At 33.0% G+C, this 22513-nt stretch overlaps 1 protein-coding gene across 3 annotated transcripts in view; it reads left to right on the top strand.

Moving 5' to 3' along the window:
• Nucleotides 1-22513, top strand: part of CADM2 (cell adhesion molecule 2) — a 249668-nt gene that overhangs the window by 115230 nt on the left and 111925 nt on the right. For all 3 annotated transcript variants that reach the window (XM_019626381.1, XM_019626379.1, XM_019626378.1), the window contains one exon: nucleotides 10193-10283. In XM_019626381.1, the coding sequence (XP_019481926.1) occupies nucleotides 10193-10283 (91 nt within the window). The remainder of the gene's footprint in view (nucleotides 1-10192; nucleotides 10284-22513) is intronic.

Genomic DNA, 22513 nt, shown 5'->3' with positions numbered 1-22513 from the left:
AGCATCACAGTGGTTGTTTCCAGACAGCAGATCATGGTTCCATTTAGGTGCTCATTTGTAACATACATGTTCTGGAAATTTCCATGGATGCAAGTGGATAAAAATAGAAAGAACTGGAAAAGGAAGAAGGTGGTTGTTTTAGAATTTATGGGACATAAATTTACGATTTCCACATTGTTTTACAGCATTTCTATGAATAATTGCAAAGATTTGTCTAAACAGAGAAACATTTAGCTTTTGGAACCCCCAGAGCAGAAAAGATGTCATTGTTTTCTGTGGTGAGTGATGAGTAAATATATATCCTTACACTAATGGAAAGTTGTAACTACAACTGAAATAAAAATCCTGTGTTATTGTGGAAAGGCAAGTTTGATGAGAAATAAAAACTAAGTATTGAACACATAGTGTCAAGGAGCATAATGGAGAAAAAAAAAAGGGCTGGCCGAGTGGCATGTTGGTTAAGAGTTGGCTTGGGACACCAGCTCTGAGCAGCAGAGCCCTGGTTCGGATCCCACATGAGGGCCAGTGACGCTGTGATGCTAAGATGGTGAACAACAGCTTGACCTGGAGCTGGCTGCTGTGAGTTGCCAGCGATGGCGTAGGCTGCAGTGGGGCTGGCCAGCAGCAGGTGTGAGCTGCCATAAGCCACTGTGAGTGGCCGTCCAATGGCCAGCAAGCGACTGCCTCACCCAGGAAGAACACAATGATAATATCAACTTGGGCCAGTGAAGCGATGTCCTCCACAACTAGACTGAAGAACAAAAGACAGTACTTGTCTGTTCCCCTTCCCTGATTCCCCAATACAATCTTAAAAAATAATAATAATAATAATAGGAGGTATTATATTTCTAGGGAGAAATGTTTTAACTCTGTACCTCTGTGATGTACAATTTAGAAGGACTCAGACTATAAAATATATCACAGTGACATTCATTTTTTTATAAAATATTAATCATAAATGTTGCCACCACTATTATGGAACAGGATTTCTTTAGATTTGAAATTTAAGAAAATATAAAGTAGACTTTTCATTGTGAACCACAGATGCCTGCAAATTTCACGTAATAGGTAACTGCATGCTTTGCACCTGAGCAATGGAAAAAGCCACTCTCTTTTTATAGATGGAAATTCTCATTCATCTCCTTGTTGTTATACAGATCTGTTTGAAACATAACTTTTTATTTGTCTGATTTAATTTTTAGAAAAACAGATTGTATGGGTCAGATTTTATTTAATTCTGAGTAAGAATAATGCATCTTCACTAACACAAAGAACTATGAACAAAATACAGAAAAGAAGAAAATAACTGAACATTCGTTTTCTATATGTGCCATTGACAAAATTACATAAAAAGTCAACTGTTATTGAAAATGAAAAATGCAAGAGACGGATTAGAACATTTTTTCAGAATGAGTGTTCTGAGAATGCATTTAATACCACAGCATTGAACTGCCAAGATGGACAAATAAGAACCCAAATTTTAAGTCTGTGTGTGTGTTATAAAGTACATTTTATATATAATCCATCACCCTTGCATAACCCTTCCACACCAGCACTGTCTAGCAGAACTTTCTGTGATGATTGAAGTGTTCTCTATCTGCCCTAAAATGGTAGCCAGTAGCTAGCTACACGTAGCTACTCAGCACTTTGCAATGAGGATCTTGTGACTAAGGCACTGTAGTTTCAATTTTATTTTATTTTATTTAATTGGTTTACATTTACATTTAAATAGCCACATGTGACTAGTTGTTACTATACTGGACAGGAGCAGTCTAGATGATTTTATCATACTTCAATTTTCTTATTATATCATTTCTTTTAGTTAGTTGGGGATACTTGATGAGTTAAGGATGAATTAATGGTGAAATAATTCATAGAATGCTGAAGTAGCAAGATTTTTTCATAATATAATAAATATAACACCACTATAATTTCATAATATATCTTAGGTTTATAAAAGAGTCCAATGTTTCCATATCATAATTTCAAGGTAGGATAATTTTACATCTATTTTTAAAAGTAAGAGTTCTGTTTGTTTTTTGGAGGAACTTTAAGAAAGAATTGAATCATGAAAAAAAAAATATATATATATAATAAAGTTTATTGGGGTGACAATTGTTAGTAAAGTTACATAGGTTTCAGATGTACAATTCTGTAATACATCATCTATACATCACCTTGCATGTTCACCACCCAGAGTCATCTCTCCTTCCATCACCATATATTTAATCCCCTTTACCCTCATCAACCATCCCCCTACCCCCTTACCCTCTGGTAACCACTAAACTATTGTCTATGTTTATGAGCTTTCACTGATATGTGTTACATAAAACTGAAAACAACAAAGGAACAAGACAAACAAATGGAGAAATATATTTTTAAAAAATAAAGTTGTTTCAAAGGGAAACTCAAGAACTAAAATTGAGCCCATTGGATTTCAATATTGTACTAATAATTAACCTTGAATTTCTTTAGAGAAGGGAACATTTTATTTATATTTTTTTTAGAATAAAGCTAGTGATTCAAGTGATTATTACCGAATTACAGAAAGTTTTATTCTGCCCTCCAAAATGCCTTTTCAATTTTCTTTAGTGATGTGTATGATTTTGTAATTTGTGATTTACTTTATGGTTCAAGTCGAGGATGCTGACACTGGTGGGTGGTGATGGAAGTCCTTCAATTCTTTGAGGTGGTATGTAAGCTGTGTCCATAGAGGGATGGGACATGCTTTTACAAGACCACAATATTCGGTGTTCAAATACAGGTTCACAATCTCTGGGGTGAGACTAAACTTTTTAACACAATATATTTTGATTACAGTGTGACCTTAAAAATCAATACCGCATGTTTTAAAGTTCAAGATTTGCAGTCTGGTAAGGATAGTCTGGGATCCAAGCTCATCGTTACAAGTTCATGCTAGTCACTTTAAGCCTCAGTGTCTTCATCTGGAAAATCTACCTACTTCATATTTTTTGTAAGGATTTACTCAGGTGATTGTTAGAAGTGCTTGGGTTTCTATTCTTATTATTAGTAAGATATCATTCTTGATGGATGCAAAGTAGTTCAGCAAATATTTTCTATAAGCTCTATATATTGTGAAGGAGAGGGGAAAAGCTTGAGAATAAAAACAAGGAACCTGTGAAATAGATAAAAAGGATATATGGAGATTATTTTCTTTGTAACTTTGCCTAGGACACATACTATTCACTATCACTGATCAGAATCAAACTTAAATTTGGTGATGTCAGGAAAACAACTTTAAAATATTTTTCTTCCCATTAGTAAAAACTGCAAATAAAATGTCCTCACCTAAAGGAGACATTTCATAAACTATCCACAATAACTATGCAGTTTTTTATTTTATTTTATTTTATTTTTCTCAATTTAAATACACAGAGGGTACCAAAAAAATGTATACACATTTTATGAAAGGAAAAAAAAACTATATTAAAATTGTAATAATATATACCGATAACAAAATATGAATACAAGTTACATTTGACTTTTGGAATTACAAGAGGTGCTCAAAGTGGTTACCATCAGTGTAATTTTAATACAGCTTTTTCCTTTCTTAAAATGTGTATACATTTTTTGGCACTGTCTGTATTTCAAAGTATACCTCTAAATTTAAGGATTATTATTGTAATTATATTTATTATTGTGATGATGATAATTTTGGCCTCTATAATATTTACCAAAATGACATGTAAGGGGACATTTTCAAGATTAGATAATATATGAAATAAAAAGAAACCTGGTAATTGACTCAATGACTAACAAACAGGAAATGAGGTGGTAACTTCCACACCGAGTTGCACAGTTTTCTGTTGTCCTCACATTTGACTTGATCTATGCATTGTTTATTGTTGAATGTTTGTTAAATGAACACTGACTGCTTAGGCCATCCTATGGCAGATTTATAAGATGTAAAACAGCTTTGTATTAATGTGTTTATTTTATTGTTTTGTTTTGGTTTTTTTTGTATCCCTATGATGAATCCAGTTTATGGTGCTTTTGTAATGTTTCTTTAAAATAGCATCAAAAACATTAACAGCTTTAAATGATGATATGAAAACTTTTTTTTAATGAGCTTTCAGAAGTTTCAAAATGTTCTATCTGCTGATGACATTTGACAAGTGACCTTCCTGAGGCCTTTTCCTAAGTAATCCATCTCCACTGTTGAAGCCATCAACTGCTGAATTTCCCTTTGCCCTCCAAAGCACAACTCACTCTATCAACAATATCAAATCAAAACTGCTTGTTACATCACCACATCAGGCCATTTAGTACAGGAGAGTTTCATTTGATAAATTTCTTAATTTATTTCATTGTTTTAATTATCATAAATGTTCTAAGTTATAAATCCCCTTTTCCCTAAACGTTTTACAGTGAATCTTATAACTGGCATAACACATTTGAGAAATAATTATTTTAAACTAAAATATAAGTAAAGAAATAAATGGAATATAGAGAAAATGCATTCAAAATATTGTACTATAGAGCCCACAATTATGAAATTTATGACTTAGAATATAAACAAAAGTATTGAAGCATTTATTATCTATATTTTTACTACTACCTTTTCTTTTCCTTAAGATCTTCTGGGGGCTTAATTTCATAACAGAGACTTTTTTTTGAGATATTTTGTTTTTAATTGCTCCCTTCAGTTTTACACACTGCCAAATATCATTGTGAAACTTGATTCTGAGCCCGATACTCACTTGATCAAACACTTAAGATGATTTCTTATTGCCTTTAACTTAATGTTCAAATTCTTCAGTCTGACATTCAAGACTTTGAAAATATAGCCTCCTATAATTCCGTTGTCAGCACCGTTTTAAGATATGATGCCCTACACTTCACAGTATTTCTAGATGCCTCCTAAATAGCTCCTATTCCTCTCCACATCATCTCTTTGTTAAACTGTCTTTCTGAGTTCCCTCATTTTCTTTCCCTCTAGAAAAAATTTTCCAGTTCAAATGCTATGTATTCTATGAATTGTTTTAAGTGCCACTTCTCTAGGAAAAATTTCTTTGTTTCTGATAAATATGTATCATCACTTCCTAAATAACCCCATTATACTTAATCAGAGTGCTAATTTGCTTTCATTTTTAAACTTTGCATTATTTTGAATGACACATGATTTATCTTCATATTGGGACAAAATTCCTATGGGTTACTCTGTTAGTGGATGTATAGCACTGGAATAGTAGTAGTAATATATCTTGTACACACAATACTTTAAATGTATTTATTGAATAAATAAATGATTACTACAAAAGTAATGCTTCACTAGAATTAAAAGGAATTTAACAGACTGTTGAAGGAAAAGTACCTGATGGTTTTGAGCATTATGAAAATAATGTAGTGAGTTAAAAGGAAAGTGAGGTTGGAGTTTTCCTGCAAAAGTACAAACAGGTAAAATAAATTGGACAGCTCAGAAAAAGTCGGTCTTATACAGAGGAAATGAACATCAGATAGCTCTGGACCTGAAATGGTTCTGGTTAACGCTTGGCATATAAACGCACTAGTCCTAATAAAAAGCTGTAGACCTTGAGATGTAAGTTGAGTTTGGTTCATAGCCTTTTATTTCAGGAAAAGTATCATAATGGCCTTACTCAGAGTATTCAACATTTCCTTCATGATAGAAGCAAACCAAACTATGAAAAAAGACCAAGCATGTTGTATAAATGCACACAATTTCACAGTTCTCTAATAGTCCCAATTTGTTGTAACAAGAAAGAGATGCATAGGTAGTAAATAGAGTAAATGTAAATATGTCAGAGGAGGGCGCTATTGACTTTTTGGGCCAGATAATTCTTTGTCGTGCAGAGGCCATCTTACATATTATAGGACGTTTAGCAGCATTCCTGGCCTCTACCCACTGAATGACAGTAGTATTCCATCTACTCCTTCCCACAATGTAACAACCAAAAATGTCTCCAGATACTGTCAAATGTCCTTGGGAGGTAGATGATCCCCAGCTGAGAACCACTATTTTAGAATAAACTTTAAAGTGGCTTTGCAAAGGTAAGTTGGTACATAATATTCTTTAGTATTAAAGTAAGTACCAAGAGATCTTTATAAGAGTGATAAATTTTCTTGTTCAGAGACCTTTATGCAATAAGATTGCTATAAGGCAAAGAATCACAACTCTTTCATATGCAAAATACTTAAAAATTTCTTAATTTCCCTTGATAAAAATTTGCCTTAGGGATCTCTTATGTTATTCATGGTGAGAGTTTATGTGGATGAGAAGGATATACTGTAATGAAGAAGATAAAGGATTATATTTTATTTTGAAATATATTTTCAGTTTTATTGAAATATAATTGACATATAAGCTTGTATTATTTTAAGGTGTACCACATAATGATTTGATATACATGTATATTGCAAAATAATTACCACAATGTTCATAAAACTATTACTTCACACAGTTACAATTTTTGTGTGTGAAGAGATGAGAATTAAGACCTACTTTCTTATCAACATTCAAATATACAATATGGCATTATTAACTATAGTTGATATGCTATACACTACAAACCCAGAACTTATTAATCTTATAACTGGAAGTTAATACCTTTTAATCACCCCCACCCAAAATAACATTTTCATCTGTCAAAGAGGAAAAAGATGTGAGAGGGAGATGTGAGAGAATTAAGAGAGATAGACAGGCAGACAGACAGACAGACTCGCAGATGAGTCATGCATACAATTCAGTCACATTGCCAGATAGGTTTTACAAAGTGCAGATCAGATAAAACAAAAGGCAAGTCTTGGTCCTGGTTCCAGTTCATCCAGATGGAGGGAATTGATTTTGAAGAATAGAGGACACAGAACATACTACAGAAAGCACCAATCCCTAGTGTAGTTTAAGACAGAATAGGAAACACCAACTTACTGAAGTGTGATTAGGATCAGAGAGAAGATCAAACTGCCTAGGGTGATTTATGATTGTGTAACTGGGATAAATCACTTCTCTGAGCCTGGGTTCACTGTTCTTTACAATAGGTCAACAGCAGAGCCTTCCTTGAATGCTGTAGAAAAGAATTTGATGAGACTGCATATAGAGAACTTAGAAAATTTCTATTTTTATCAAATAGTTGATCAATGTTTACTGTTATTAGAAGATAGCAATGACAAATACATTTGATTTTATAACACACTGGTGGTCCTAACCAGTAGTTGGAAAAAATTACAAAAAGCCATTATTCATTCATTTATTCAACAATTATTTCATTGAGGCCCAAGAGTTATTCCAAGACAGAAGATAAACCAGTGAACAATATAGAGATCGTCTCTGCTCTGGTGAGTTAGCTTTCTTTCCCATAGAGGAAACATTCAGTAACACCATTTATGAAAACACCTGAGCTTTAGATGTTACAGTGTAAATTTTACAATGTATAAATGTTATAATGTTACAAGGTTACAGTTCTAGTGAAACAATAGATAGAAATGGGTAATAGGACTGTGCCTTGCTTGTTTTATGAATTGTATAAATGTTTATTGAATGACTCTTTTAGGAATAGTCATACAAAATACTTTTTGTGGACAAATCAAATTATCAAGACAACATTTTTAACCATAGATCCACATAATGTCATAAGCAATGTAAATACCTACTGTTTTACATTAAAACCATCTTGTCCACGCAATATATTATACAATATAGAACAATACAGTTAACTAATATTATTAAAGGTTAGTTTATAGTTGCTTCTCTTATTTATCAATTTGGCTATCATACATAAGTTAGATGTTACTTTTGTATAACCTTAAATTTCTTTTGTATTTCTTTGATTACAGAAGGAGTAAAGATTTTTTGTTTTGATTTGTTTATTAAAATATTTTATTTAAAGCTCTTTTCATTCACCTGCAAAACACTTAGCGATGGAAAAATGTTGTTGAATCACTGGCACTAAATGCTTTAAGAGCTTGGGCTTTCAAAATGGCCCATCAGATGGTTTCATAGTAGCTTCTTCACAGATCTTTTCTCTCTTTTTTAAAATAGCTGTTAAGGGTATAGAAAATCCATTCCACTGGATTGATATCTTAATTTTGATTCAAATCCTGAATCATTCAAATAGAACAGGAGGTGTCTTTACTTTCTAAATAAATAAAGTTTTAAAATTTTGAATAAGAAAAGAACAATATTTGTCTATTTATCTAGCTCTTGATAGTAATTGTGCTTATTTCTAAATTTGCCAGATAAGTAAAAGAAATAATAGATAAGAAAAATGTGTTTTCATATTTTAAAAATGGAATCTAAGAATATTTTTCCCTACAAATGCCTTAGAGAGGAACTATTATGCTTTTAAAATATCTGCATATTTTGTTTGCTTGCTAGTAAGTTCTAAAAAATTATTTGTAGATAAATGAATATATCTCTATTTTGTACATGATTGTGCAAAACTTCGGCATCCTATGGTGCGGTCAAGTTAACACATAAAATTAACTATCACAGACACAAAAATTAACACAAATCTTTCCCAGCATCCCACTTTTCTAATCTTTCTTCTACCATGGTTTTCTCTGGATAGGAAGCTTTCTTTTACATGTCAGGAGAAAATTAAATTTTGCTATATGTACATATGGTCAGATTTCAAAAGACTATAACCTCATTTTGCCCAAACTCATTCTGGTTCACACCTGTTACCCTGCATAATTATTAATATTTTCCCTTCACTTTAAAAAATGTTCTGCTTTGAAGACAAAAATCATATGATTATCCTAGAAATAACTGTGATAATGATAATAGATAAAAGCTAGCAGAGTGTATTTAAATCCTTTATTAAATTATTTTCTTCAACTAGTTAAAAATACGATGAATATGAGTCATATTTCTTCAGATTGATTTTTCTTCCTGGGTAATATTACACTGCAATTATTCACCATAATGTATATGGTGGAATGTCTATTTGTAACTTGGATATTGTTGTTGATTATCTTGAATGTATTTTCTTGTTTAAAGCATTGAGAAAGAATGCATTTGAAAAGTATAAATAATTTATAAACATGACATAAGGCCTTCCACAGGATCATAGATTATTATTCTATATGTAAGAAATCTGAATAATATTTTCCTGAAATAAGATAACTAACCTAAAAACTACAGTTGACTGATGCTTAATTGGCTTCAAAGTCAGGGAGTGAGTATAGCCCCAGGGTAGTTCCGTTCTCCCATCACAACTAATGGAGGGATGAGGGTAACGGTGGCTAACAGAAGAGCTCGGAGCCTAGTTTGTTTACTGGGGGGATTAGAGGAGGAGGCAATTCCGTGTTGACTGTGGGACACGCAATGGACACACAGAGCCAGGAAGGGCCAAGGCTCATAAAGAAATGAGAGTGTTTAATTTACATCGTCTCTTTTCTTTAGTTTAATTTCCATTTCTTCTATGAAATATGTGTACTTGTGTTTATTAAAGAGTATGTTATGGCATGAAGTTATAAATAAAAATGTCTTCAAGATTTCTTGAATCCTTTTCCTCTAGGGATGATTTTATTGCTAAATGGAAGAAAATAATTTTATAACAATTATGTTGTATTATAGCATATATAACTAAATAACTATTCATAATGTTCTAAATAACTATTTCAAATGACTCATTGACTCTGCTTTAGAGCAAGCAGCATGTGCTAAGTGCTGCATTACTGTGTTTTCTCAAAGATTCTGCATAATGCTTACCAGACAGTAACTGATATTGAGTTCTTTGTGGGCTCCCTCTTATGAGTGTCTGGTATTCCTGCAACAGTGGAAGTGTTGTTATTCAAATGCACATGAATGTGTTCAGTCCATAATAATAGTATTCATAGCCATCTATAAATAGTCGAAGAAACAATTGTAGGAAATGCTTGATATTCATCTGAACCACTTTTTGCAATTTCACTTTCCTATTCAGATTTCAGAAATAATACAACAGTGGTGCTCGTAAGATATTCAGATATTTTTCTTAGCTTCTCAGGGACAGGATGGTAGCTTCTTAAAATTACATACTCTGCTTCACCAAACTTAAGAAATTCCTGTCAGTAGACACAATTCTAAGAAATAGCATGGACACAAAGCATGATTAAATGTTATATATATATATATATATATATATATATATATATATATATATATATATATATATATATATATATATATATAGTTTCATATGTGTTTAATGGCCTTTTCATTTCTTTCTAGATACACCATCAGTTAAGATTATACCATCCACTCCTTTTCCACAAGAAGGACAGCCTTTAATTTTGACTTGTGAATCCAAAGGAAAACCACTGTAAGTGATTTAATGAGCAATGAAGTTTTTCGCTGTTTTATTCTGCTTGGATTGTAGGCTTTAACTGCAGAAATCCATGTTTTTGTTGTCTTTGGTGGGCAATGTGATCTCTAGAACAGAAAACCCTCTGAACTGTGTCTTCATTAAGTGCCTGGAAGATTGGTCTTTTACTTTGTCATCTAGTGAGGTTCCTGGGAAGGTTTCCAGCTGTAATTTTTTTCCCCCTCAGTAACATATTTCAACCTGAAAGGGGTGTAGGCTTAATCATTCACTGTTTACATCATCAGGATGATAGAAGTTACACATTTATAAACTTAATTCTCCCACAAAAAACTTTGAAAATATTGATGCTTCTTCAAAATATGTCCAAGTTTTTTAAGTTCTTTGGGGAATTGTTTTCATAGTAAAGTAAATCAGCTCTACATGTCTTATGTATTATAGAAGCTCCCACAAAACACAATTTGTGAATGTCATTTGCTTGGGAGTAATGTGAATGAAAGGGTGGTCACAAGCTCAGTGTTTTCAGTTGTGCAGTATTTCATTATTAGAACGTATGAGTCCTAACGTCACTTCAACTCTAAAATTATATTTTTAACACTTATGTTTATAAACAGCTAACTCATAGAAAAATTTGTTTTTATATAAAAATCAAATCAGTATGGATTATCCAAATATGGATTATTCAAAGGCTATTTGAAAGTGATTTGATCATTCTAATATAGTAACATTCTAGACCTAGCTTAAAATAATTTACTTGATTTTTAAAAAGCTTCCAATTGATTTGCATTTCTGTTTAAATTTTAATAAGAGGTATTTAATTGTTCTCTGTATATAACTATATGGAATAGCATCTGTGCAAATCAAGTTAAATTGCAAAAATATATTTCTAATGTTGTTTGTTATTTAAGTATAGACTTCATATTATTCTATGAGAAATTTTTCTAAAAGAATTTTAAGACCGTAGTTTGAAATTCCAACTTCCTAAATCTTATGGCATTATATATTTTAACACACTAAGCAAATTCTCTTTATCACAGTTTTGTATTTTAAAACTGCTTTCTTTCAGTAATTATTTTCTAGAGATGCAAATATACAGGTATAAAAAGTGTGTTGTGAATTAGTGCGTCATTTTTCTTCTAATTTTAAAAAACGCATTTAAAGCATGTTAGACCTTAAAAGGAAATTTTTTTTTCTTTTAGCTTTATGCATATATCCTGTGCAATTCACTTTAATAATTCTTAACTTTGGATAAGATTAAATTGTCTATAGAAAACATTTTTCAACTTCACTGTGCTATCTAAATATGACAGTGCATTTTCATATTAAAGCTTCAACAAGAGCTTTTGGCTACAATTTCAACACTTTAACTAGGGAAATAGGAATAATAGACCTGGTCAGCTTTAGACATCCTTAAATCCTAATTTCTTTACTCCTGATTCTGTGTACCTAATACCAGAACCTTTCCTAACTTGTCCTTCCATCTCCACTCCTGTTCCTTTAACTTATTTTCCAACTCTGTTTTCTTTTCTTCTCTTTCTCTTTTTTTGCTTCTGCTTTTGTTTGTTTGTTTGTTTGTTTCTGGTCTTCCTTATAACCTCAGGGTCAACATATAGGGACAGGAAGGGACATGATCAGAATCATGGCATAACAAAGAATTTTTGCTTTTACCTTCTTTTCATAGTTCTGCCCCAAAATATGTGTGTATATTTTTAGAGTATGTGTACAATTTATATAATTACATGAGTTGATGACAAGCAATATAACATACAGAATGCTTGGAAATAAACACATCCCTGCTCAAATAACATCCAATTACCTGTCAATGATCTACTCTTTGATTCCACACCCACAACAAACAGTAGAAACAGCATTTTACTTGTGTAAATAGATTGGGAGCTCATGTAACTAGATTTTAAAGTAATCCATTTCTATCAGCTGAGAGAGATGGTTAAATAGATGCACCTTCTTATGGGTCTCTGTTTCAGCTATCTAGAAGTAAGCTTGGACCTGGATGTGTAATAACCTCCTGCACTGCAAATGAATTAAATATGTAATAATCTCTTATTTGTTTATTTACATATCTATTTATATTTAAGAATACATAATGTTCAGAATATAGAAAATGTCTGCTATCTTTGAAGAACCCTGATTAATATCACTTTGCAAGTAGGGAAAGGTAACAAGAAAGGCTCCTTACTTTACAGAAGAGAAAACTGAAAGTCAACAATAAACCAAACTTTCCTTATTCATCCAGATTTAACATGGATGAGTCAGGATTTAAACTCAGTTCAATCATTGCCCAAAGCTTACATTCTTTCACCTATTTTCTGCCAATTCAATCGCTGAGTCTACATTGCTACCCTACAATGATATTCATCACAGAGTTGGACCTCTGGATGCTTGAAGGTGAAGAACTAGCTAGTCTGAAGACATATTTTACTCTTGCCATCCTCTTTTATCAGACTCTTTGATATTTGTCCCCTTTCTCAAAACTTGCCAAATTCCTACCAAACTGACCATTTCTAGCATGAGTTTATAGGTCTCTAATTAGTACAATATTTTCTGTCAATTAACTCATTAGCTCCATGAGGGATAAAATGGTCATTATGTTTCATCTTTATCTTTATAGCTTCCAATGTTGTATTCTGTATGCTATGGTCCAGAAGTAAATGTGTGTTCACTTATTTTCTTGTATTGTATCTTCATTTCCATCTTCTTTTTTACCAGTTTCCTTCCTCGTAGACTGCCAGGTCATTGACATTAAAGGTATAACCAACTTCAGTTCCATTAGGCAATTAGGCCACTGGTTTTCTGATGTCCTTCCTAATCATCTTAAAATCCACTCTTCTGCATTTCCAAAGCCACTATTATTCCCAACAAATGTAGTTCATTAACTTCTTTAAAGAAAGCCTAATTTCTAGCCTCTCTTTAGTTTATATTATATCTCCAACAGTGCCAGATGAGGCGGATAGGACAAAAAAACCAGGCGACGACTGAAAAGAAATCATTGGATTTTCCCAGAAGGAAATCTAACTGATCATAAAGAAAATAGTTTCACTAGAGCAGAGAGAACAGAAGGCAAATTGAAATGGATTAATCAGGGAATTAGTAGGTGGTGGGGAAGCAAAGATAATGGGAAGACCACCTGTATCAGAAAATGAATGAGGAAAAGTGGAAGAAGAAAGAAAAAATGAATTTATGTCAAACAGAAATTTTAAAATTAAAAATAAGTAAATAAAAATAAATGCAGACTGACCATATTTTAAGATGGCATAAAAAAAGTTGTTAAAGTGTGGGATTCTAAACGAATGGTGTAATACCACATATACCTAATGGACAGATACACGTTTCTTATTTTACTGCCCAATTTCTGCTCCATTACTTGAAGTTATTACACCTGATTCCCATTTTGTTATTTTGGAACCACTGAGAAGCAACACCATGGCTCAGCTTCTTACAGGCCCCCAAAATATTTCATTTCTATTCTCTTTCCATTCACCTGATCCACCTTTAATGAGCAGGTGGGAAATAAAAATGGATAATGGATACAGGATTCCTTTAGCTAACTTAAATAGTATCTTTAATCCATGACCAGATCATTGTTGTTTATTAAAAAATATCTTACCAGTTGATAATTTCCTCAAGGTTGAGTTATTCATGGTTATTAGGCACATTGCTAACAAACAAAAGAGCACCAATGATGGTGTGACTCAACTTGTGCAGAGACGGGTGGTACTCACCTGCCGCCCTGAATGCTAATGTAATTTTCCTTGTTCTAAATGTGAGGGTCCCAGTGACTGTCTGTGAACAATCACGCCTTATTTGCTGGCTTTGGATGGAACCCTTTTGCTGTTTTCCTGGGGAACAGCTGCATAACTTGGTCCAGGACCAAATTGTTCCACTTGACATTACTATAGAGGCATTCTATTCTTTCCTTAAAAGAGAGATTACTGTACATGTCTGTCTATTGTTTTAATTTTAGTTTAAAGTGAGAACCGAGCTTATGCCAGCCACTTTTCTTTCAAGTCCCCAGAGTTTTTGCAACCTTCTTCTTTCTTTGGCTGAATTCCCAGACAGCTTTCAGGCAGCAGCATTCTCCATTTATAGAAGTAGAGAGGGGGTCAGGGAATAAGCACTGTTATAGTGCATTAAAGTTATGCCCTTAAAAATGTGGGGTTGCACTCCCCCCGATGCTAAAGAATCATCAGTCATTTTAATCGAATGTTTAACATTTTTAAAATATACCTCAGAAAACAGTGGGACATTTTCAGTCAAATGTGCAATTGGCATTTATTCTATAAAAGAAAATGATTATAGGTATTGATAAATTTTTCTGTGTATCCAGAGTGATGTTTATGTTGTACTTACTATTTTACTTTCTGGTAACAACAATTTTTCTTATGTTCTTGACATTAATCTAGTGTACATAATTGCATAGATCCCTGTTCTGTACAAGAAGAAAGATTTTAATCTTTAAGAAGACAGATCACATACCATTAACAAGTACTGAGGTGTTTTAGAGCAGCAATTACACATCCATTTTCGAAATGATCAAGAACTTAAGAAGTCTAAGAACATATTGATACACTCTCCTATTAGCATAATAGAAAGTTTTTAAATGAGTTCAAATTAATGCAAAACATTTTTATATCAAGTTAGTTTTGTCAGCCTCATATGTACTGTTTTGCAAATCACGTTATTTATTAATTGTCACATAATCTAATCACAGGCAGAAGAAATGACAGAACAAACCAGGAGTTCAAGAAGGCTAGATATCATCTAGAGTGAAATATTTTAGACCAAAACAAGACAAAATATGAATTTTTGGGGAAAAAATACTGCTCTACAATAATAGCAATTGCATATGGTTTACCTAATGCATAAGAGATATAATTGCACAATCTTTGATTCTTACCTGCCATCTATGCTATACAGAGCCATCTAATTAATTACCAGGTCTTTGTTTATTTTAAGATATAAGGCCTAAGCTGTCAGGCTCTAGGGCACAAAAAGTTGTGTGGTAAAGTACAAACAGAAATATAAAATTAGTTTTGAATCATAAAATCTATGAATATCTGTGGACTGAGTAGTCTTGAACAAGTTACTTAACTAAGCCAAATACGTTTTTTTTTAGTTAATACACCTGAGTTTTTAGAACAATTTCAGGTTCACTGTGAAAGTGAGTGGCAAGTACAGCGAGTTCCCATACAGCACCACCTCCACACATGCATATCCTCCTCCGCTATCCACATGACACAGAACAGTGATGCACTTATCACAGATGCTGAACTCATGGATATGTCATTATTTATGGACCCATCATTATCACCCCAAAGTCCATAGATTACCTTAGGGTTCACTTTGTGCATCAAGTATGTTTCCTTCTCTAAAATTAAAAACATATATATAAATTTTTTTGAAAGATAAACAATACATATGAAATTTCTGCCTGCAGGTAATTTCATTAAAAATAATAACCATGAGGATGATGATAAATTACTGTTTTCTCAAAGAATTACATACAGTGTATGTCACCAAGTTTTAAAGTTGAACTTCTTAATTATACATTTAATACACATGCTGATATTGGGCTACTATGACAACGCTGAAAACTGGAGTTACTATCTCCAATTTCTTCCATGGCTCTGAAGTTCAAGCTTCCAAGTAGAATAAACACCTTCTAGGGTAATGGTCTGTGACTTTCAAAAGCATGTTTGAACAGCAAGGAATCCAGGGTAAAGTCAGGGCAGAACTGAGAGAGTAACATGGCTATTTCAGTTCAGGTTAAATTGTAGTAATGAGCTGCCAGAAGAGAGACAGAGGTATGGACCCCTGTAAAACGCCATATAGTTAAAAATGGGAAACTGGAACATTCCGAGCCACAAGAACACCTTTACTGTGTTGAGGTAGAAAGCCTTCCTAAACAATTGGAAAAGGTTGGAAGGGGTAGAGAGTGAGTTCTGGTTCAGCAGACCCTGGAGCAGGTCTGCTGGGAGGAAAGGAATTAAATGGTTAGCAAGATCTGAAGGAAAGCCAAAGCAAGAGATCTGGTTGACTGTAAACAACCAGAACTAAGTGAATGTCACTGCTCACGAGTGGTTGAGAATCCAGGGTCTGTGATATATACAACCTTGTTTGGCATAGATTTCCAGTTCACTCATGCTTGTTGTCTTATTCAAACCACACAACAATCCTGTTGTAAAAGGTTGACAAAGACTCTTATAATTGTTTCCATTTTGTGGAGGAGAAAAATTAGTCACGTGGAGGTTATATGACCTTTTACAGTCACGCAGCTGATAAATGGTAGAATTGGGATTACACCCTTTAAAAATTTGAACAGCACTGATAGTTATGTTTTGATTTTTTACCCAGTGTTTTCAATTCTCTGATCATATTGACTTTTCATAATAACCTGGAGAGGTTGGCAAGAGTGAGAGTATTCTCACAAACTACTAAGAAAGCCCATTTTTCATCACATAGATGTAACAAATTACCAGTTATGTAAGCTCAAACCTGTGTTGGAATATCTAAATATTATCTAAAGAGTGTCTAAATATATCTAAATAGCTTCTACCTAGGTTTATAATGAGATGTATGATAATTATTTCCATTATTGCATATATTTTTAAAGACAATTATATTAAATTTATATATTTTTGAGACGTTTAAGACTTTATTTAGGTTGTAACTACAAAGCAGTACCAGTGCAATGGATGCAATGGGCAGCCTTACAGGAGAAAGACAATAAGCAGAAGTTAAAAGTAAACACTCTTCAAAAATATTTATTTCTTGTTAAATACTATGCTTAATATGTCACTAAGACAATTGGCAAAAGAAACATAATGACAGTCCTTAGATGATGAAGGTTGCAGAGTATTTAAAATGTTTTTCTTTGTATTCTGATATCTAGAGTGATGCAAAATTGTCTCAATTAATTAATTAAAAGTTAAAGGCAATGTAGTCAGTTTTTTTTTCTACAATGTTTTCAAAGATATAATATTGGGAAATTAGCTCTAAGTTTATATAATTTAAAATATATATATCCATGTGTTATCCTTCCCTTATGGGTTTTTTCCTCAGGCCCATATGGTCTTTTGCTTCTATCTTATAGCTTCAAAATTTAATCACACATTGACTCTCTGGAAACACATAAGTGGTTATCTTGGAAATGAGACCAAATATATTTGGTTTTGTTTTTGAAACACAACGCTTACTCTGGGTAATCTCCACTGCTGTTATTTAGGCTGTGCATCTGTGGTATGTTGGGCACTCAATCATTTTCAATTAAACGTTCTTATGTCTTGTGAAAATCCCATAAGAGTATGCAGAACCATGATTATAGATTCATAGAGGAAATGTACTTCTTGAACATTTCCAGGTAAGCAGTTTTCTTGCAACAAAAAGCCAATTATTTTGAGGGATTATGTAAATCTTCAGTGGGAAATTCTAACACAAAAATGCTTTAGTATATTTAAGACACCATTGTGAAATGATGCCATCATATACATTGGTTAGATTTTCAGGATGTACTTTTGAGTTTAAAAATCTGTAGGTTTAAATATATATATATATATATATATATATATATAGCCACTATGTGATTACATCTCAGCATTTTACCCTTTATCTAAAGCTCTATAAGCATTGCATGTGTGTTTACATGAAAACAAAGTCATCAAGATGGTTATCGTAGAAAAATTACAGAAACAAAAAAATCATTCAACATTAAAAAAATAAGAAATATTATAATTACAGCCTTGATTAAAGAAATTGTTAACCCATTGGTCAACAAGTGCCATTCAATAAGATTTGCTTTATCTCTTTGCAATTTTTTTTTCCATAATATATGTCATAATGTTAGAGTTAACATCCATCTGGTGGTCACCAGTCAAGTTACTGAAAGATGGATTACACTGTGGCTATGTTAAACATTTTATCACTTTTGTAAAAGATATGGAGGAAAAAATAAAATTAATTTAGAATCACTGTACATTTTCAGTATTATTTTAATTAATGTTGAAACTGAAAAAATTCTTACTGCTCAGAAAGCCATTTACTCAAACAATCTAAAGTAGTTTTCCTTGATTATCCAAATAGCATGGTATTGGCAGAAAAATGACACACAGACCCATGGAATAGAATTGAGAACCCAGAAATAAACCCACATATATATGAGCAGATAATTTTTGACAAAGGCCCCAAAAACATACGTTAGAAAAAAGAAAACCTCTTCAGTATTGGAAAGCTACATGTAAAAGAATGAAACTAGACTGCTGTTTGTCACTGTGTACCAAAATTAACTCAAAATGGATCAGAGGCCTAAACAGAAGACCAAAAACAATAAATTGCAAATAAGAAAACATAGGTACTAAACTTATGGACCTTGAGTTCAAAGAGGATTTTATATATTTGACTTCAAAGGCAAGGGAAGTAAAAGCATAAATAAATGCATGGGATTATATCAAACTAAAAAGCTTCTGTGCAGCAAAGGAAACTATCAATGAAACAAAGAGGCAACCAACAAAATGGGAGAAAATATTTGCAAACATCACCTCCAATATGGGGCTAATATCCAAAATATATAAAGAACTCATACAACTCAACAACAAAGAAATGAACAACCTGATTAAGAAATGGACAGAGGACCTGAACAGACCCTTCTCCCAAGAAGACAAATAAACATCCAACAGATATATTGAAAAAATGCTCAACTTCCACTAGCTATTAGGGAAATGCAAATCAAAGCCACAGTGAGATAGCACTTCACTCACACCTGTTAGAATGACTATCATCAACAAGACAAATAATAACAAGTGTTGGAGAGGCCGTGGAGAAAAAGGAAACATCATACACTGCTAGTGGGAATGTAAACTGGTGCAGCCACTATGAAAAGCAGTTTGGAGGTTCCTCAAAATTTAAGAATGGAATTACCATATTGACCCAGCAACCCCTCTTCTGGGTATCTATCCAAAACTCTGAAAACTTTTATCTGTAAGGATGTATCTACCCCTATGTCCTTTGCAGCATTATTCATGGGGGGCAAGACATGGAAGAAATGAAATCGCCCTTCAATAGGTGATTGGATAACAAAGATGTGGCACATATATACAATGGAATATCACTCAGTCATAAGAAAAGATGGAATACTGTCATTTGTGACAACATGGATGGATCTTGAGATTATTATGCTTAGTGAAATAAGTCAGACAAAAAACAGTCAAGAACCATAGGACTTTACTCATACATGGGATATAAAACTGAAGGCAACAAAGGAACAAGTCAAATGAAGAAACCAAAACTCACAGAGACAGATAACAGTTTAGTGGTTATCAAAAAGTAAGGGGGAGTGGAAATAGTAGAAGAAGGTAAAGAGGATCAATTATACAGTGATGGAAGAACTGACTCTAGGTGGTGAACACACAATGCAATATATAAATGATGTATTATATAGAATTGTACACTTGAAACCTATATAATTGCACTAACCAATGTCACCACAATAAATTTAATAAAAAGTTTTTTTAAAAAGTTTTCCTGCATTTCACCTTTTTAAAAAAATGTATGGTTGTATATTCATTCACTTTTTCAGATATAATCACAATCATAGAAGTTCCTAAACTTTAAACCTTGAACAACAACAGCAAAAATTTAAACAGCAAACAATGCTCAAAATTATAGAAAATATGAACATTTACAAATGTGTTCAGTTACAGTAGGAAGAACTTGTCAGTGATTGATGATGGCCTTAAAGCCCAGCTCTTAGAAATTCTCAGTGCTAAAAATACCTGGGATGCTTCAAGGAAAGGAGAAAGAAGAGAGACAGACAACATTTTAAAAAGCAGGAGAAAAGAGCAGAAGCTGTTGTGACTTGTGACCAGCAGACTTCCCTGAAATGGTGAGCTGTGATGGACATAAGCACTAGCACTCAAAATTACAAATTCAGGGATGAACATAGTGAGGTGTTACAAAGAAGCAAAATTAAAAACATAATAGCTGGGCATTGTAAGGGTAAAAAGACCGATAGGCCACAAGAGCTCTCATTGTGGGTCACAAACGCAGTGTTTTTCGAATTGCTGGTTGGGACTTATTAATGAGTTAGAAGATCAATTTTAAAACCCTTTTAAAAACTAAAAATAGGGCTGGCCCAGTGACTCAGGTGGTTGGGAGTTGGCTTGGGACCGCGAGCTCTGAATGGTAGGGCCGCCGGTTCGATTCCCACATGAACCAGTGGCGCTGTTCCTGAGCTGAACTGCCGCTGAGCTGCCAACAGGTGGCAGGATGGCTCAGCAAATTAAATAATAAATAAATAAATAAATAAATAAATAAATAAATAAATAAATAAAAATAAAATAGAAAATAATAGAACAGGAGAGGAAAGTATAGTGAAGGAAGAAAAAGAAAAGAAAATGTCACCGTACATTAGAAAGAGCAAGCTTTTATTTCCTGTGTGTGTTTGTATATTGTATGAGGTTGTAAAATACATTTTTTATTATAGGTCACACCTTAAAAGGTTTGAAAATCATTGCATTAACACCATCTATGGTGAACTTGGATCTTGGAGACATTCAGGGAAAGAACATGTTAAGTCCTAACCACTTCAGTTCCTCTAAGACCACTATATGAAAATGTGCGTTCAGACTTAACAAAAATACAGTCAGATGCCATTAAAAATGTTCTGTTTAATGATATCAAAAAGTTTGATCCTTTAAGAAAGATTTTATCCAAATGATTAAAATATACTTTTAAATTTTTAAGTCTTAAATTTCAATTATCTTCAGCATTGCCTATGTGGAACATTTAATTCCCCAGCAACCAGATAAATGATGTGTCCTTTACTTTTACTTTTCCAAGACCAGTGGTTTTATCATTAGAAAAGAAACAAGTTATGGAGCAGGAGCAGATCTATAATGGTGACACAGGATTTAGCATAAGTATTAGATCTTGTAAGGTTAATTAGCATTATTTTATAGTAATGGAAGTAACGGATTGCAAAGTTACTCTTATGTGGACAGTAAGACCCCACCATTATGACATGCCCTTGAACTGAATGCTTTTCAGGCATATGATTGATTATTATGCTTATACATACATTTTATATGGAATCAAATTGTCTTTATAATGTACTCTGGTAAAGTGGCAGGTTCTCAGAAACTCAGACTCATGAATTCTTGATTTAAAGAACATGAAAATGTTCTAAAGTGTAGCTCAGTCCAATGAGGTTTTTCAGGAGCTACCAGGTTTCAAATAAGTTGAAAAAAATATTTTCTTAAGAATGATCGTTTTAAATATAGCATTGATATTTTAAGCTTAATGTACATACACAGAAGGGCTTATTACTTAGATAAGGGAATGGATGTTTACTCAGGATTTCTTGATCTTTCAACCAGGAATGAATATTCTGTGTTTACTAAAGAAAACAAATGCTAAGTATAGAGAAGTGATGGCCAATATTTTTGCTTTAGCACAAAGTCCTTGAAAGATTAGCTTCAGCATTTGTCACAATCTTGAATGTTTTTCCTTTAGTGCTAAAACCTGCCACTCCTGGATTATAACAATCTTATCTTTTCTAGGGGTAATCTTTTATTTGTATGCCAAAAATTGGCTGAAATTATACTGTTTGTAGTATGACTGCTTTGTTTCTTCAAAGTGTCAAAATAATCATCAGTGAACACTACTTATCAATAAAAGGTGGTCCAGGATTTCACAGCCACTATAAAAAAAAGGCCATTATTTCCAAGTCTTCTGTAGAGCACTTACCTCTTACATATAGGTTCTTTTCTGTTTCAACTACAAACTTCTAAACTTGGAGGTAAGAGGTGCCTTAAAAATCTTAATCAAGTAGCCTATTCTCAGATTAATCAGGATAGAAGAAAGTCTGTTTCTGATTTGCTGTTGAGGTTTTAAATCTCATGGTGAACTGAATGAACACCGATGTTCTTGTCCCATTGAAATATCACATTTAATGTAATGAGACTGCTCCTCTTTGACACTATATGAGTGTAATCGTTGATTTCAGGAATTTACATGAGTAGGTAAGCTCAGACTCAGAGTGTTACCTTGCAATTTAATGGAATAAGTAGGCTTGAATTTTCCACTTTAAACTGACTTCATTTATTACTGCATTACACACTTTTGACCCTATTAGAAAGAAGTATTGGTGATGATATTGAGTAGGGGCTTTCATGGTTAAGCCTTTCAATTGCAATCACTGGGATTCTTAAACTGCAAAT

This window comes from Hipposideros armiger, unplaced genomic scaffold (genome assembly GCF_001890085.2).
Source record: "Hipposideros armiger isolate ML-2016 unplaced genomic scaffold, ASM189008v1 scaffold_670, whole genome shotgun sequence".
Classification (NCBI taxonomy): Eukaryota; Metazoa; Chordata; class Mammalia; order Chiroptera; family Hipposideridae; genus Hipposideros; species Hipposideros armiger.
This window is presented reverse-complemented; position numbering and strand designations above follow the sequence as displayed.